This window comes from Dermacentor albipictus, chromosome 6, assembly GCF_038994185.2.
Source record: "Dermacentor albipictus isolate Rhodes 1998 colony chromosome 6, USDA_Dalb.pri_finalv2, whole genome shotgun sequence".
NCBI classification, from domain to species: Eukaryota; Metazoa; Arthropoda; class Arachnida; order Ixodida; family Ixodidae; genus Dermacentor; species Dermacentor albipictus.
This window is the reverse complement of record NC_091826.1, coordinates 16,290,091-16,307,409: the sequence shown is the minus strand read 5'-3', so window position 1 is coordinate 16,307,409 and position 17,319 is coordinate 16,290,091. Positions and strand designations below refer to the sequence as shown.

General features: G+C 49.5%; 1 protein-coding gene and 1 long non-coding RNA gene across 5 annotated transcripts in view; one reads left to right on the top strand and one right to left on the bottom strand.

Moving 5' to 3' along the window:
• Positions 1-17,319, top strand: part of LOC135914434 (adenosylhomocysteinase-like 1) — a 271,601-nt gene that overhangs the window by 34,440 nt on the left and 219,842 nt on the right. Inside the window, exon 1 of one of the 4 annotated variants that reach the window (XM_065447279.2) lies at positions 1,231-2,863. The exons of 2 other annotated variants lie outside the window; for them this stretch is intronic. In XM_065447279.2, coding sequence (XP_065303351.2) covers positions 2,648-2,863 — 216 coding nt within the window. In that variant the 5' untranslated portion in view covers positions 1,231-2,647. Of the gene's footprint in view, positions 1-1,230; positions 2,864-11,020; positions 11,163-17,319 lie in introns of those variants that run through there. One more of the 4 variants, XM_065447280.2, reaches the window with a different exon arrangement.
• LOC139060819 (uncharacterized) overlaps positions 1-17,319 on the bottom strand; it is a 66,172-nt gene that overhangs the window by 17,024 nt on the left and 31,829 nt on the right. The gene's annotated exons all lie outside the window — the stretch shown is intronic.

Sequence of the window (17,319 nt, the reverse complement as noted above, 5' to 3'; positions counted from 1 at the left end):
TGTCTCTGTCTCTTTGTCTTGCGTGTATTCGCAGTGCACGGTACCGGAGTTTTTACCGCCTCAATTGACTGCATCGGGAAAGAAGTCAGGTGCGCGCAGGAGAAAGAACGCGAGCCTTCCTGGGATCTCATCGATCCATTTGTCACGCTTACGCGTTAGTTAGTTAGTTAGTTAGTTAGTTCGGAGACAAAACGAAACGAGCCACATAGCGTTGGCGGAGCGGATTCCGGAGACATGTCTGTTCGCGTCGGCACTACTTAGAAGGAAGAGGCGAGCTGAATGAACGCTAGCGGTGAGCCCCTGTCGTTTAGGCGAGCATCCCGAACGTGCCTATAATAAGTAGTGTAGGGGCGGCGCACGCGTCCTTGAGACCGCACACACCTTGCGTAAGGTTCCGCGCGCTCTCAGAAAGAACAGGCATTGTCTTGTTTTGTTCTCCCTCCGAGGGCGTTTCACTTCTTGTTCACCCGTATTATCACGCAGCTGAAAGGAGGAGGGTTGCCTTCTTTGTTCATTTTTTTCTGCGTCCTTTCTTATTTGAGGGGCGCCAACCAGGCGCTGTCGACGAAGGCGCTTGCGCGTCGGTCTTGCAATTTGAATGCGAAAGCGCTCACCGAGAGAAAAGAAAGAAAGACAAGAGGAGACAGCGGTGGCACTGGACATCCGAGTTCCTTCGCGAAGTAGTTAGAAGTAGATGCGCACGGTGCTCGGAGGTGGTGACATAACCGCAGCACTCGTGAGAGCCCTTCCCGACGCGTCTTCGTGGTGTGCCGCAACCGCTGGAAACCGCGTCGCAATACGCGCGACCGAGTCGGCATAGTTTGGAGCGCGAGTCGCTGGGGAGCTGGTCGTCGCGTGCAGAACGTGTGTACCGGAGCGAGGCTTCCTACACTCCTCGTATTGACTGTCGTCATTTGCTGTTTTGTTTTCGTACGGCTCGATATTGATCTTTTTTTCTTTCCCCCTCTCTCTAATTTTACTTGTTTCTGTCGCTACCTAGCTAGCTCGGGTTTCTTTTTCTCTCTCTCCCGCCAATTAGCGGAGGCGCGGGGTGGAGAAGGCGACGGAATTTCCCGGCGTTCTCTGGCGTTTTCTTTTTATTTATTTCTCTCCTTCCTTTACAACCGTTCTTTGCCTGGTCGACGAGAAACGCCGCAGGATCTCTTTCTCTTCTTTGTTCATACCGACGGGCAAGCTAACGCGATCTTGCGCCTCCGTCTATCTCTCCATTCTGGAAGCCGCGGCCGGCCGGGCTATCTGCTATAGCCGTCGAAGCGAGCAGGCTGTCCGCGCGTAAGGAAGGGGGCTGGGTGAGCCAACGACCTTCGAGACCAATTCATTTCGGCGCTCGATCCGCAGTGCACTGACGGCGATCGGGGTGTTTGGCATTTTCTCTCACTTTCTCGTTCAGTAGTTTCTGTTTCCTCCCCTTTTATTTTATTTTATTTGTTTCCCCCTTATACTCTGTCTTGGCAGCGGAAGTCTGGGCAAGAAACCAAATCCCTTTTGGCGTTTCTGTTTCCGGGTGGCCTTTTTTGTTTGCTCTTTTTGTTGCTGCGAACAGTCGTCTTTGGCGGGGTAATCGCCCAGACTGGCTTTTTCCCTGTCGAGCGGGGCAACAGGATTGTCGGGGGGGTATTGCGACTGTTTGATGGGCTGCCGGTTCCGTGTTCCTTTAGCGCGCCGGCGCTTGGGCCTCAAGTTCAAGTGGGTGCAAGTGGAATCGATGCGCTGTTTCTCTTAATCCCAACTTCCGAATCTCAGACGCACGTCGGGCCGCGAGGTGCCTGTGGTGCGACTGCACGTAACCGTGCCGTGTCATCCGTTCTTGTCGCTTGTGGCGGCCAGTGATTTGCGAGTGCATCGGACGCCCACCCGCCGGACTCGATCAAGTGCCCCGAAGTTCGCTCTGCGTCCACGCTTTAGGAGTTCGCTGGCGCGACAAATGCTGCGACCTTGTTCGACGCTTCTTGCCTGGCAGGCCGTTTTCCGGTGGGATCCGTACAACCGCTCGTCAACGATCTCGCGGACGGAATCGTCGGTGGACATTTGACAGTTCGACATCTTTAGACTACAGCTAGTCCGGTATTACTTATTTTTGGCTTCGGATATTCCAAGTGTACTGACACGCCTGAAGCTTCGCGCGGTAGGATATCCCGTGTTCTTCGAGAAGTAACCTTCATACGTCTAGCATCTGCCTTTCCACGATACTCCAGGACACGCCTGATAAGTCTGAGTGACTTACCGTCGCAGAAGCAGCGGATGGTAGGACTGCTGGTTCCTTCTCAGCTATGAACGTCAATGTGTCTTTGGGCTGAACGGGTGCGCGCGTTTGTGTGGGACCGAATATAGCCGGTCAGTGACCTCAGCGGTGTGCCACTGTGCGCGCTTCGAGTGAAACCTCTGCCCGAAGGCGTCAGCACCAGGACGTGATGTTTGCCGTGAACAGCTATAGCTTGTGCTTCGCCAGTTACGACCCTCGAGGGCACCATTAAAGGACGGTGTTGTGAAGGACACCTTCGCGGCTATCCGGGCGGCTGTCGTCAGCTCGCGTCTCTCTGGTGAACGCGAAGGAGCGGAGAGCTGCGCTCAGCGATCTCGGCCCCCGGAGTTCCGCCAGCGCATCCCGCCCGGAGTGTACTGCGCCATGCCGATGCTGCAGGTTAAGCGCGTGCTGGCCGACATGCCGTACAGCCAGGTGTCGTGCGTGAACTGGAAGCGCAACTGGCAGGTGACGGTGGCGCCGGACGTGATACTGAAGGCGCCCGGCGCACCCGACGTGGTTCCCAAGGCTCCGGTCAGCATCCTGGTCAAGCGGGACAACAAGCCCCGCAAGAGCGGCCTGTGTGAGCAGTGCCTCAACGTAAGTCTCGTGCGTACCGTAGACGGACGTGCGTGCGTATGACGCGGGGCGAGTTGGTACGTTGCCGTCCGAGTGGGTATAGGCAATGGCTCAACTTTCAGACACCCGCAGAGTACATATATATAGGGTGGGTGTGTATATGCTGTTGGGCGTGTCTGCCGGGCGCAGTTTTGTTTCGTCTGCCTTCGTGGATGTGTTACGCATCTCTGCAATGTTATTTTATCCTTGTCAGTCTACTTATTGTTCTCTGGGCTCATCCTATAATTTATCATTATTTTCTATAGCGTGGTGATCAGCGCAGACTACATGCAGGACAGGGCAAGAAAGAAATACAAAACACGCGCGCTTAATATATGTGCACGTATATATACTCTGCGGCTGCTAATGGCATTGGAATGAAAAAAGAAAATAAAAAGGAAACGAACGAAGGCGCTCGTTTACTTATTGTTTGAAGTCGGTTAAGTGCCTGCTAATTAAGAATAAATATATTTCCTTCGACTAAATATATTTCCATCTCATAGTCCAGCTGTCACTTTGAGACGTATAAAATTCGAGCACTCATTTAACGGACTTCGTTCTGGAGCTAGGAACAGCGCAGCCGAGATATGTGAAGATGTTTAACCATGTTCAATGCAGTCGATCACTAGGATTTTTTTTACAATGCCAATGGTCATCATTTGAGACCATGTCCGGCCCGGTGCCTTCTACGAGCTTCCGCGAACAACCGTTACAAAAGAACGGGTTGCATGCGGCAGGCACTGTGTGCGCTGAAGCCCACGTGATGGCATTTGTTACAAGTCAACGCCGCGTAAAAAAAAAAAAAAATGACTTCGTTTAAGGAAATCCAGAGGAAAGAGCTGCCTTATACGACAGGTCGAGTCTATGTTTAGGCGTGCTCGAGCCGAGTTGATGGCGTGCATTGGTGGGGCAGGGACTGTTTCCTGTAGGCATGCACTGGAAGGCAATATACAACTGAAAAAAAAAAAATCTGCTGCCTTTGGTTGATGTTACTTGGGTCACTGTGTTACGCATTGTTACGGCGATCTGCTCTAAAAGCCTTATCAACGTTCTTTAATGAAAGCGATCTGTGTATTAACAATTGGTATGTCCTGTGTCCGCGCGCGCGTATGTGTTATTTGGCTAATTTGATTGATTAACTTCTGTTCAATTGCAGAAACTGCAGAACCTAGCTGCTTTCTCGTTGCTGTTTTCTTTAAAAACATTTTTTCGGTATTGACTGCTCAAGCACGTTCGCGAAATGTGCTTTCCCCCCGGAACATTCTTCTTATCACCTCACGTCGTCGTCATGTTTTAATGGAACAGTTTATCGTTCGCGAAGAAGCCAGCGATCAGAATAGTCGCCAACGTTTCCAATTTACTTGAATTAGCCGCTAACGCTTGGCAAAAAGCGTTAGCACAGCGGAACGCATTGCTATACACGAAGCAGTGTTGTGTTCGCACCGCCGCCGACACCGGGCGCCCTCGCGTTCTAGGTCACATCGAGTGCGTGGCTGTACGAGTAGGACACTTGTTTTGCGCTTTGCCGTGCGAGTGGTACACAGCCAATCGCAAAGAAGAGTGGAGGCCATTTGTTTTGACTTTCTCTAGCATTAGGAATTCCAATGCGTACTGCGTTGCGCGCGGGGAAACTGGTCTGTGGTGTGCGCGCCGCGAAGCAGTCAGTGTGTGTGTGTGGGGGGGGGGGGGGGGGGAGGAGCGGTGAATCGGTGAAGCTATAGAACCGTCAACTATCGTTGACCAATCAGATGCGCCCCTCGGAGTTCGAACAACAGATAGATTTAGATAGGCGACGCGAGGCGCTTGCGTACGCAATAACTAGGGGCCACGGTAGTGCGCATGCAGTACTGTGCACGGTACTGCGCATGCGCAGATCCCTACGTGCGGCGCCGCGCATGCGTTGGTACTGCGCATGCGTGGAGCCGACGTAGGGATCTGCGCGTGCGCGGCACTGGACGTAGGGATCTGCGCATGCGCAGTACCGTGCGCACGCCGCCTGCGTCCCCTTATCTAAAGCTATCTAATGTAAAAATAATAATAATAATAAAGAAGGTGAAATCTCTGAAAAATCACACGCTGCGAAGAAGAATATATAGGTGGAGGCATGTATACAGTAGAAATATAATGCTACTGGCACTTGCAAGGACGCGCCGCGATAGCTTAGTGGTTAGGGAATTCTGGATGTTGAGCACGAGGTATATCCAGTTCGGTTACCGGCAGCCTCTTTCCGATGGGGGTGTCGAATGCAGAAATTTTCGCTTACTTATTATATCTTGGTGTACGTTAAATATAATCCCAGGTGGCCCAAGTCAATCCGGCGGTTCTCACTGTGCAGAGTCCGACGGCGCTGTATCGGAACGTTAAAAAATCCCCATATTTGTGTTTAGGAATTGTGAAGAGATACTGGTAAAGTAAAACGTACTCGCGACTGAAATAACTAACACGGGGCGCTGCGGAGTTTGGCTGCACAACGTGCAGCACGACGCGGATGCACCCGACGTCTTTCCGTTCCCACTGTATACACACAACGCTGTCTTTGATGATTCTTCTTGCTCTGTAACGTCGGTTTGCGACGTTTCCTGGAAGGGAGAGTGGGGTAGCCGCATGACAAGGGGGGAACGTCATTTTAGTCGGTACATGAGAGGTACACAGTAGTTTAACGGGGCCGAAGTGGTCGCGGCGTGTGTGTATGCGGGCAGGCCCGCACGGGATTCTGATACGAAGCTCGCCGGCGTATTCCGGTGCACCGTTGCTCGTGGAGGCGAAGTATACGCGTGCACTGCTGGGAAAAGTGCGAGCTCACGCGCCTGCTGTTTCGATTCGCCGCTAAGGCGCGGGTGCGGTCCTCCCGGTGTTTTCCGGCGCTCGAGGCATCGGCCGGAGAAACTGGATACGTCGATTGCCGGGCATTCGCTACCTGTACGGTGGTCGAGCGCGTTAAACGTGGCTATAGCAGCTCAGCGCGCCGATCAGCGCGATCGGCCGCTGTATACCGCAGTGCACAAGTGCGCGAAGGACGAGCCCTAAAAGAAGATGAAATCTTCGAAAAACATAATTGCAAGTTATGATGAAGAAGATGCAGGTGGAGGCAAGTAGTAGAAATACGCTGCAACGTACACTTGCAAGGACACGCCGCGATGGCTTAGGGGTTACGGCATTCTGGATGCCTGACCTAGTTCGGCGCGCGCGGCGAGGCTGTGGCGAAGCTCTCTCGCCCCTTCTTTTTCTTTCATTTTTATTTTCGTTCGGAAAACTTACGTTATCTATATATTTTACATGCAAGATATGCGCAAGGTGACTGCTGCTTCGCTTAGCCGCGGTGATTGCATGAAGTAGGTTGCTCACTGTTTTTCTCGTAGAGAACAGAAACGAGAAGAAAAGAAATCGAAGGATCTGCTTGCGGTAAGAACACGCATTCGTATACCACGTGCAGCGTTGGCTTGTGATGCATGGCCTGATCGTACGTAACTGATTACGCCCCGTTCTCCTTGTGTCACCGCCTATGGCTGCCGCACAAACTAATGAAATGAAAAAGAAATATACACATGTTTTTTGTTTAAACCAATGTTAAATCGCCTCTTGTGTGAATATAAACTGATTCTGCACGTTCCTCTATGGTCGAAGTATCCTACACTTTAACTAACCAAAGCTGTGCTCGTCTCAGAACTGCCCATTTCCTTCATACGCTCACTTGACATGCAATTGCTTTGATACTCGCACAGTTTCAGATGGGCGGTTCCCCATTTGCGCTCGTAATTTGTGCATCGCGTGTCCATGTCGCAAAGAAGGCGGACTGCTATGCCACCCCATAGTTACTTAGCACGATATGGCGCGTACCCGTCGTGTTTTCAGCAGAACGATTTATCGACGTTGCTCAGGAGCACCAGAAGCTCCAGTGATCCGATTTGCGCTGATGTTCCGGCCGTGCTCGGTGGCGGGCCCCGCGTTGTGCGCCGCATTTATCCCATATAACAGGGTCGTTCAAAGAAAAAGACTAAGCGCGGGGGAGACGTTTGCATCTCAGAATGCATTGCCCCGCCGGCTATCCACGAAATTATGCGTTGCAACACGCACACGCTGCATTTCGTCGCGATGGAGCATAACGCGAGCTCCCCGAAGTTCGCCGCAGCGCTTTACTGCAAGTGTCGTACAGGCACCAATTTCGCGTTCTCTTCGCATTTTAAGAACAAACGGATTCTTGCCTGGAGAAGACGGGGGGGGGGGGGGGGGGGGGAGGGTGAAGAGGAAGAAGCTGTCTAGGGCAAAATGCCGAGACGGCACATCTGCTGTCGTCGTCACAGCTTTGCGATGCGGAGATTCGCAGCCTATGTGGCTCTTCGGCGCCGAAGAACACTGCGACGCTCTGCGAGATTGCTTGGCCTTACGCAGTGTCTTTGGTGGTGGCTCCATCGTTCAACAAGCGCACCCGACCGCAGCACTGCTCCGACGTTCCTGCGAGGTTTCCTGCGCTTGAAGACGATTGTCGCATGAATTGCTGGAGTCGAGATGTGTAAGAGACGCTCAGAGTATTGGTGGAAAAGAAAGCAGGAAAGAGGTTCATAGAACCGTAGTCACTGCAACCTGATATAGGTATACGGTACAATATAGTAATGACGTTGTAAGTGCGAAAGATTTAAGATCGAAATCAGATAGGCAAAAGTCTGGATGGCGATAGATGTAGATAACCCTGAATAAATCAAGCAGGCGAGGCGACTGTTTGTCTCTTCCCCGTTTCAACAGAGATACGAATAAACGTCATAATCATCGTCGCGAATAGCCTACACAAGGGAAGCAATTTCGACGGTATACATTGTGATTTTGATTTGGTTAGGGATTTTTCGGGGGCTGAATTTAATTTCAGAACGTCATCGTAGAGCAACCTTCTCGTAGTAGTCTTCTCGCGTCACGCAGACGTTCCTGTGGCTTAAGCCTTGCGCAGAGGCCCCGACGCACAAGATAACCCAAGGCCGAGTTGACCGGATATGGCATAGAGTTTCTTACAATTACTTGGTGTAACTTTGGCGCTGGGATCGTATCGCCACACCATGTGAATAATGAATAGTACATGGATTTCTCTCATCTTCGTGCTTCAGGCTTCATACTTTCGTGTGGCTTCGTTTATTACCCTTTATCTTGGCCTAAATAAAGCTACAAAACAGGTATTCAGCTTTATCTCGGGAAGAGGACCGTGGTGTTGAAGCAATGAACGACAATCTTATGGGCATCATTAAGGAGTGTGCAATAGAAGTCGGTGGTAACTCCGTTAGAAAGGATGCCAATAAGCTATCGCTGAATACGAAAGATCTGATTAAGAAACGCCAATGTATGAAATCCTCTAACCCTACAGCTAAAATAGAACTGTCAGAACATTCCAAGTTAATCAACAAGCGTAAGACAGCTGACATAAGGAAGTATAATATGGATAGAACTGAACATCCTCTCAGGAACGGAAGAAGCCTAAAAGCAGTGAAGAAGAAACCAGGAATAGGCAAAAAACAGATGTCTGATTTAAGAGACAAAGCCGGCAATACCATTACTAATATGGATGAGATAGTTCAAGTGGCTGAGGAGTTCTATAGAGATTTATACAGTACCAGTGGCACCCACGACGATAATGGAAGAGGGAATAGTCTAGAGAAATTTGAAATCCCACATGTAACGCCGGAAGATGTAAAGAAAACCTTGGGGGCTATGCAAAGGGGGAAGGCAGCTGGGGAGGATCAGGTAACAGCAGATTTGTTGAAGGATGGTGAGCAGATTGTTCTAGAAAAAGTGGCCACCCTGTATACGCAATACCTCATGACCTCGAGCGTACTGGAATCTTGGAAGAACGCCAACATAATCTTAATCCATAAGAAAGGGGACGCCAAGACTTGAAAAATTATAGACCGATCAGCTTACTGTCCGTTGCCTACAAAGCATTTACTAAGGTAATCGCAAACAGATTCAGGAACACCTTAGAATTCTGTCAATCAAAGGACCAGGCAGGATTTCCTAAAGGCTACTCAACAGTAGACCATATTCACACTATCAATCAAGTGGTAGAGAAATGTGCGGAATATAATATAATATATGCCAGTCTAATATAATATAATATTAGAATATAATATATGCCAGTCTCAGTAGAGGCTGGCAGTATTGTAAATAAATAAATAACCAACCCTTATATGTAGTTTTCATTGATTACGAGAAAGCGTTTGATTCTGTCGAAACCTCAGCAGCCATGGAGGCATTACGGAATCAGGGTGTTGACTAGCCGTATGTGACAATACTGAAAGATATCTATAGCGGCTCCACAGCCACCGTAGTCCTCCATAAGTCGGGAATCCTCCATATGGAGTCCTCCTCCGTAGTCCTCCATATTTGGGAGAGAAGATATTGCTAGTGTTATCGTCCACAATTACCTACGTTACTCTTACCGTAGCTATATGTACGACGTCTATCATAACCGTTGTCTTTCTTTGAGAAGCCAAAATCGATCGATCGATCGATCGATCGATCAATCAATCAATCAATCAATCAATCAATCAATCAATCAATCAATCAATCAATCAATCAATCAATCAATCAATCAATCAATCAATCAATCAATCAATCAATCAATCAATCAATCAATCAATAAACACGAAGGAGTAAGTCGCTGTTATCTGTAGCACCGGTCCAGCCTGCGAGCGCATCGACGTTGGCGCATCCTTCGAAGGCTTTGCGTGCCTGGTGGGTCGCGACGTACGGTCCAGCGGGTCGCTGTGGTCGGCAGCCGAACGGTCAGCGGAGCTCTCGTTTTCACGTGAGACGGGGGGAGGGGGTGGCGCTTCTTCTTTACTGCGAGCGCCAGTGTGTGTGGCGTGCCTGCTGCCCCCGCTGTCTCGACTGCGCGCCTTGACTTTTCGGGCTATGCGTGAGCCGTGTCGAGGAAAGCGTTGCACGAAGCAACGGATCGCTGGGCGCGGCCGTATATAGCAGAGGAAGGAAGCAAAAAACCACAGCAACGAAAAGAACGAAAAAAAAAAAGCTGCTCTCTGTTCTCGCGACTGCCGTCCCTGGACTTGGAGAGGAGGATCTTATGCGAGACCGACAGGTCCCCGTCACCTCGACACTGTGCACGGCGTGCACTTGCAGGCCGAAGAAGTGCGCCTTCGGATGACGCTGATAGTCGGGATTCCTTGCGTACCTTGTGTCTATAGTGTACTAGATTTCAGTGCACTCTACTTGTGTCCTGAGGACGTACCGTTTGCCGCGCTAATGGAGACGTCGCCGGAAGTGACGGCGCGGATTTTTGACGACGCCGACTTGTGCCCTTGGTGGCTGCAAGCCTGGGACATGTACTTTCTGAGTTCTTGAACCATTCAGTGTAAACTTGTGCGCCGGCCGACATCACCGTTGGACAAGGGTTCTGAAGTCCAGGCCGCGATGTCCTTTCGTCTCTTGTGGATTTGCCATTCGACGCGCCATTACTGCAACGTCGCGATACTCTACGGTGGTTCCTGTTGACGCCTGCTACCGCGGGGGCCCTGTTGCGAATGACTTGAGAATCGTGCAGTGAACATCGCAGCACTTTGTTCCTATGTGATCCATGCCGACCTTCCGGGACCGGTGCGTCATCTTGGCGAGGAACACTGACTGCCGGTGGATGGTGCCCCTTTATGACCTCACCGAAGATGGATTGTTCTCGGGCTCGTGCGTATATCTGAAGACTCGTCGGTTCGTAAGACGCGCGTCTGACGAGCTTCACATTCGGCCGCGAACGAGCCAATACGCTGCACATTTGGGACGCGAACGGCAGTGACCGCCGTTTGTGCGGTACTGACGCAACTTGCGAGCCCGTTGGGGGCACTGCGCGTCTGTCGTGCGGCGCTTTGAGGCCGCGTCCTAGTTACCAATGTGCAGCGCGTTGTGTATACCCTAACACGCTACTGACCGTTTCAGTGCGAAGACTGAATCCTCTCTCTCTCTCTCCTGACTTAGCGTGCTGCCAGAAAGTTGGAAACGCTTCGCCGGCGCGCCACATGTGCAGTGTAACTCCGTGGCCAGCGTTTGTACGCAACGACGGACACAACGCGTGAGTCGTTAACTACAAGAGCGTTCTTTGCGCGGAACTCGTTGTAACCGTTGGCAGAACTGTCGCCGTATACTTGTCAGCATGTCCCTGTTCCTGCGTCAGCGTTGGTTTCGGACCGACCTGATGCCCGTCGAGGGTGCTGCGTGGTCTCTCCACGAAAGTGTCGGCGACGTCGTGTGCGCCAACGGCGGCGCGTCTTCGACGATGCACGCCCGCATCTCCGTAAGTGGATCGACGCGACTCTCTTTTTTATATAGGGGGGTGAATGGCGGTGAACGATGGCGCCCCGCCAAATTGTGACGTCGTTTTGGCGAGTGTGGCGTTCGCTTTTGTGCAGGACAAATGAGTCTAATAATTTTTTGGCGGAACTCTGCTGACATGCACGTCGGAGTTGATGCACCGCGGTTGGTATACCCGCCGGAGCACTTTCCGAAACTTTGGTCCCCGTCTCTTGTTGGATGAGACGCGGGAACACGCTTTTGCAAATAAACGCTTGAGCGACCAGCGCGTATACTGTATGCTTGATTTCTACATGAGTGTGGTTGTAGCGCCGTAGCAACGTCTTGGGTGTCAACTGCGCGCCCTACCATATATAGAGCGCTTATGTATCATTTGTGCGGGATACAGACCTCAATGATACTGTAAATAACTTTTGTGTTAGTGTGTCTGTGCTAGCTTAAGTGTATGTGATAGTACGTGCTTTGTTTCTGTTTCTATCTCCATTTTTTTCATCCCTCACCGTTTCAGCTGTAGTAGTGCGCCAGTCCTGTAGCTATAGGCTAATCTCTCCTGCTATCCTTAAACTTTCTTTCTCTCTCTCTTTAGATACATAATTGTCGCTGGATTGAGCCATATACCATAGCAGAAGGTTTAGACGTTGCGATGTAAAGGCACAAACATTGAGCACCAGGAAAGCATACGAAAAACAGCAGGTCTGAACAGCGTCGTACGTAACGACGTGCAGCAGCGGTGCACGGTAAGATTCGCGGAATCTAATTTCTGCAGGGTTATATACAGGCCAGCCGTTCTTGAAGGGGGGAAAAAAACTGAAGCGCTCGAGCGTCTTCAGTGCCTGCAAGACGTCAGCAGGGCTTTCGCAAATTGTCTACGAGTAGTACGTCTGCCAGATTCCTGTAGGCTCTGCGAGCCTACAGGAACCTAATCGAAGTGTTCTACGAGGGTGTAGAACACGTTAGTCTGATGACTCACGAATCGGCACGCTCTTGCTCGCGCATTCAACTGCAGCGTGCAAGTAGATATGCGACGTCCCTCTTCGGCGCTGTTTAGGTACTTCACTCAGTGGAACACAGTGCGGCGCTGGCAATTTTCTTTGCGGGAGTAACTGATTTTTCCATATCTTTGACTCTTTTCTTTAACTGAGAGTTGTCGTTGGAAGGCGTTCATTGTGCTGGCGCTATAGATTGCACCAAACTGTAGCTTCCCTTGCAGAAATCATGCACGACATTAAACTGCATCTTAACCGAGAGTATATTGAAAGTGACAAGATTGATCAGAAACGTAGCAGTATTTCCATAATGACTTCTGCAGTGTAATGGCTGCGGCCACAGTGAACAACCTCCGTTATAGGCGGGTGGGGAGGCGTTGAGGCGAAAGTGCCGGAGGGTACATGTGCTTGACGGGAAACCAAAGAGCACTCGTAATATCTATTTAGTTTCGCGTTCTTTCAAAACCATAATTTAATAATTTTGGCAGCGAAGGGCAGGTTTCTATAGCGGCGAAAATGAAAGCGAAACCTTCACTTTGTTTTTTTCCGGAACCACGGCGCGCTATACGATAAGTAACGTTATGGATTTCAAAGAATTTTCTCGTATCTGGGTCTGCCGAGCACGGGAAGAGTTTTCGACATTTCCTAGGCCGAGTCCTTCGCTCCTTTGAAATGGAACATATAGGCATTCGTTACCGTTGAACGTGTAAATTAAACACAAAAGACCACGACTTTACGGCGAGCTGTCTCGTTTTTGGGTACTTTCTAACTTGTCAAATTCAGTCTCTCAGGAACAGTGGCCGCTTCGCTATTGCAGAAGAGTTATTTACTAATGGGCAGGTTAGTTTAACATTCTTCTTTAGTATCCCTATAAATTTGGAGCGCGAACTCTTAATCATCCCCCCCCCCCCCTTCCCTCTTCAAACTACGAGATATGTTTTCGAACACTTCTGTTTTTAAATGTTTCTCTTGCTAATGCGTTCCCTCTCCTTAGCACGTGTAATTCAGGGGCCGGTGAGAACTTTCCTGGCGATAATAATGAGAAGTCCTGCGCCGAACAGGCAAACGAGGAAAAGAAAAAGAGAGAAATCTACAACAAGACACCCTTGACGCAGGCAAGGCACACAAGCCACCGACGTGATGCGGTCGGCCGGTGCATGCGACGCACCGAACTCGCGGCGTCCCTGACCTGTGCGTTTGCCTGCACGAACCGAAAGCGTTACCGCGTGTGTGATCGTCGATAACGGCGTGGAAATTATTCGCGCACCGCCGCGCATCGGCCGACGTCATCTGAGGTCGACCCACGCTGCGGGATGCCCGTTGCGTAACAGTGGGCGCTCATTTTGCAGTTGTTGCCCCCCCCCCCCCCCCCCCCCCCGTAAGGCTGCGACGGAATTTCCCGTGCGCCCCCGCGCCTCCTTCCCGCCCTCCACTTCAGCAGGGCTTTTCTTTCTTCTTAAAAACGCATCTTCAAGGGGAGTACGGTAGCGCGATTCAAAGACGGGACAAGAGAAGTCACAAAGGGACACACACAGCGCTGTGTGTGTCCCTTTGTGTCTTCTCTTGTCCCGTCTTTGAATCGCGCTACCGTACTCCCCTTGAAGATGCATTACCAACAAGCCCACATTGCAACCCTCGCATCTAAAAGATTGACCCTTTGAAGCTCGGCTAAAGCGGATAAGGCGTTCCGCTGCTGATCTTGAGGTCGTAGGCGCGATACCCAACTGTCACAGCGGCTGCGCATAAGTTGGAAGGAACCGGAAAAGAAAGAAAAAATAAGGAGAGAGACGCACACACACACAGAGAAAGAAAACTGAGTGTCTTCTCTTTGCTTATGTCTTCATACGTTATCCTGCATTGTATAAACCATTCGGTCGGAGCTCTGTCCTAAGTCGTCTACCATTACTGCTCTTAGTGGAGTTTAGAAGGGCAAACATTACTTGTATCGCAAGTGTCGCGCTAAGAACTGAGCGCGCTTAACATGAACGGTGAAGCGAAAAAGAAGAAGAGCGAAAGAGAGAGATTTGTCTGTATGAAGGCAGACACTTCTGCCCGAGCTTTGTCTTACCTGCTGTAACTGTGCACTCATTACTCACTTCCTTTCCGCTTCCCAAGCGCACGTGAAGCGCGTTTACATTTTTTTTTCCTGCCACTAAAGTTTCTCATCCTTCAAGGACAGTGTCGTGCGTCACCAAGAAAGGACTCACTGTCTTTCCATTAAAAAAAATAATAATAAAACCGTTGTTGCTGTCTTTCACGGTCTGTATCATACGAGAGATGGCGACAGAAGCATGCAGTGGAAAATAATTTACGCCCTTAAAAGTGAAAAAGGGTGTAAATGTGTCTATAACCCTTCGGTGTCCCTTCGGGTGTCCGTTAAATAAAAAACACCATAAAGGTGTCAGTTATAGTCACATTTACACCCTTTTTCACTTTTAAGGGTGTAAATTATTTTACAATGTGGTCTCCCGAAAGGCTGTAATCTGGACAACATTGATTTGCGCTCCTGTTTAGTTTTGCTCTCTGTCGTATTTTATCCTTATTTTACACTTTTTAATCTCAAGGGAAATGTGGGGTAAAAGCCGTTGCAGAGTATTTATGGCGCACCGTTCATGCCCGTAAGTCGAACGTAACGGCGATTGCGGTACTAATAATCTGCATGCAGTTGTGGATATCTGACTGAAGTACAGCAAAATATATTGTACGCGTGAAAGACCCTTTATGAGGCAGTTGTCACAATAAGAACTATCTTAAGGCAGACCAGTGATAAAATTGTAGTCACTTACAAGCGGCAATGAAATTTTAGTAATGCCTCTTTTACAGAATAAAATTGCACTATATATTACATTACCGTTCTCTTTTCCCTGGCGAGACGGATTAAGGGAAAATCCAGGCTTTATTTTTTTTTTCATTCTCAATGTAAAGTTTGTCGTAGATTCAACCCTCACTTTCGTTTAACTATATTAAGTTTAGTAAAAGTTAATCCCCCCGTTGTATATATCCACAACATCATTTCATGTCGAGCTCGCGAGACCCTCATCGATCGATGTGGGCGAAGTATAAAAACGGCCGCGTACTCAGATTTAGGTGCGCGTTAAAGAAGCCAAGGTGGTGAAAATTAATCCGGAGTTCCGCACTACACGGCGTACCTTATAATCAGATGGCTGTTTTTTGGCACGTGAAACACCAGAATTTCTTGATAATTTACCGCCTCCCGTGTTCCCTTGCTTGGCGTAACTCTTTGGTCCCTCAGTTGTGCGCCCGTTTACAGTGCGTGCTACAGTGCGCGCCGCATTGCATGCACTATGCGTCTAGACGTAGCAGTTGATTTTATTTTGTTCGTGCTCGGTTTCTTATCGTATGGTGTGCTTTTTGAAGGCAGCTCTACTTAGTATATATAACGCCGTAGGCGTAGGTGTGTCGTGCATGACTTCTCGCGCAATGCAATGCAACGTTACAGCAAGCAAGCAACAACTAAAAAAAAAACAACACCATAAAAGTGCTCATGAAAGCATACATGCAATCACACGTCTTACATAATTCCCGCGGCTGGATAGCGCCTCTGCTGCTACCGCGAGCAATTTGCGACCTCCATTACCGTGCATGCCTGTATCGCGCGAGCCTCACGATTAGATAAAGCGTCAGAATTACGTGCAGTTCACTTTTCCCGCAGAACTGCGCTTATCGCCGCTTGACCTCTCGTGATTCTCCTTCCTTCGTCGGGGATTTTTTTTTTTTTCGTCCCAGCGGGCCGTAAATTGTGGCGATAGGCAACACAGCCAAGCGCCTTTCTTTGTTTTTTTTTTTGCTTGTTGAGATCCCGCGCTGCAGGCAAATTCTTCGACATCGACGTTCCGAGAGGTCCTAACGTGGCCATCGATTGAAGAAAAGAAAAATCGGGCTCGTGGCTGAAGTATTAGCTATGCTTGAGCATAATTTTATATTGTTCTTATAAGTTCGGGATATCCCCTCCAGCTACCATTTGTGTACGCAGCTCGTTTTCCGCGAGTTCTGTCCAGCTGTGGCAAGAAAAACCCACAACTTATAGACCTTGAACTCTGGAGTGTTTATGTCTTTTTGGGCTGTAGTAGGCGAAACTAGAAGACGGACGCAAATTGATGCATTTTCGCAGAATGTATATGTATCACAGAATGAAAAATACTCAATGTATATCGTGTCTATTCGCGCCGATCTTCTCATTATTGAGCTCTGGGTAAATTAAACCTTGGTCGCTATATAATGTAAAACTATGCCTCTCTGTTCTCATTAGAAATCCGCCATTGCCCTCCGTGATTTTGTGAAATCACACAAATCACGGATGCATATAACGGCGGATTTGGATAAAAAACAGAGTGGAATAGGTCTACGTTATCGTTACCCTATCTGCGTTATGGTCCATTTGCCTCCATTTCAGTGTGGCTGCATTTCACATCCACGTGCATATTATTGCTACCCACGACCGCTTTGCCGAAGGAAAGCCAAGATTAGTGCGCGCTATCGTCCAGGCGTGCGAAATATAGCGTAAAGAGAGTTCGGAAGAACCCAAGCAAAGATTGCTGTTTTTGGGAACGCTAAGTCGCTTCCGGTATGCGCTACAGTCGAACCCGGTTGTAACGAATACGGTTATATGATAAAGATAGTTCGATATATCGAGTAATTTGATGTACCGAAACTCGCCTACAAGGAACCTAAACGAACCTTTGTGATGCGTTCGTTGTATACAGACTTGTCATCTCCACTGGAGGAAAGAATTGAGGAAGCAACCAATTTGTTGCAAACCTAAACCATGCTTAGTAAGCAACAATTTTTGCCTGTTGTTACGACTTCCCAACCGGTGCCACCAGTGTTACGACACCCAACCGGTGCCACCAGTGTTACGAACTTGTACCGCTGCACCACGATTACGGCTTTGTGGTCCCGTAGCGCTCGTCACCCGTTTCGTGACAGAGCGTTGGTAGCGATGACTCCGAGCCTGGCGTCGATGAGAATAACAAAAGGGACTTTATACATTATATACAGGTTATCATACAGGACATGAACGGGTCGGCACTGGGGCCGAGCGCTCACAACAAACGCGACTGTTCTCGCACGACGACGTCCGGCGAAAACGCGTTACACATCTCACCCCAGTCGGGAGCGACACTCTCTCCCGGT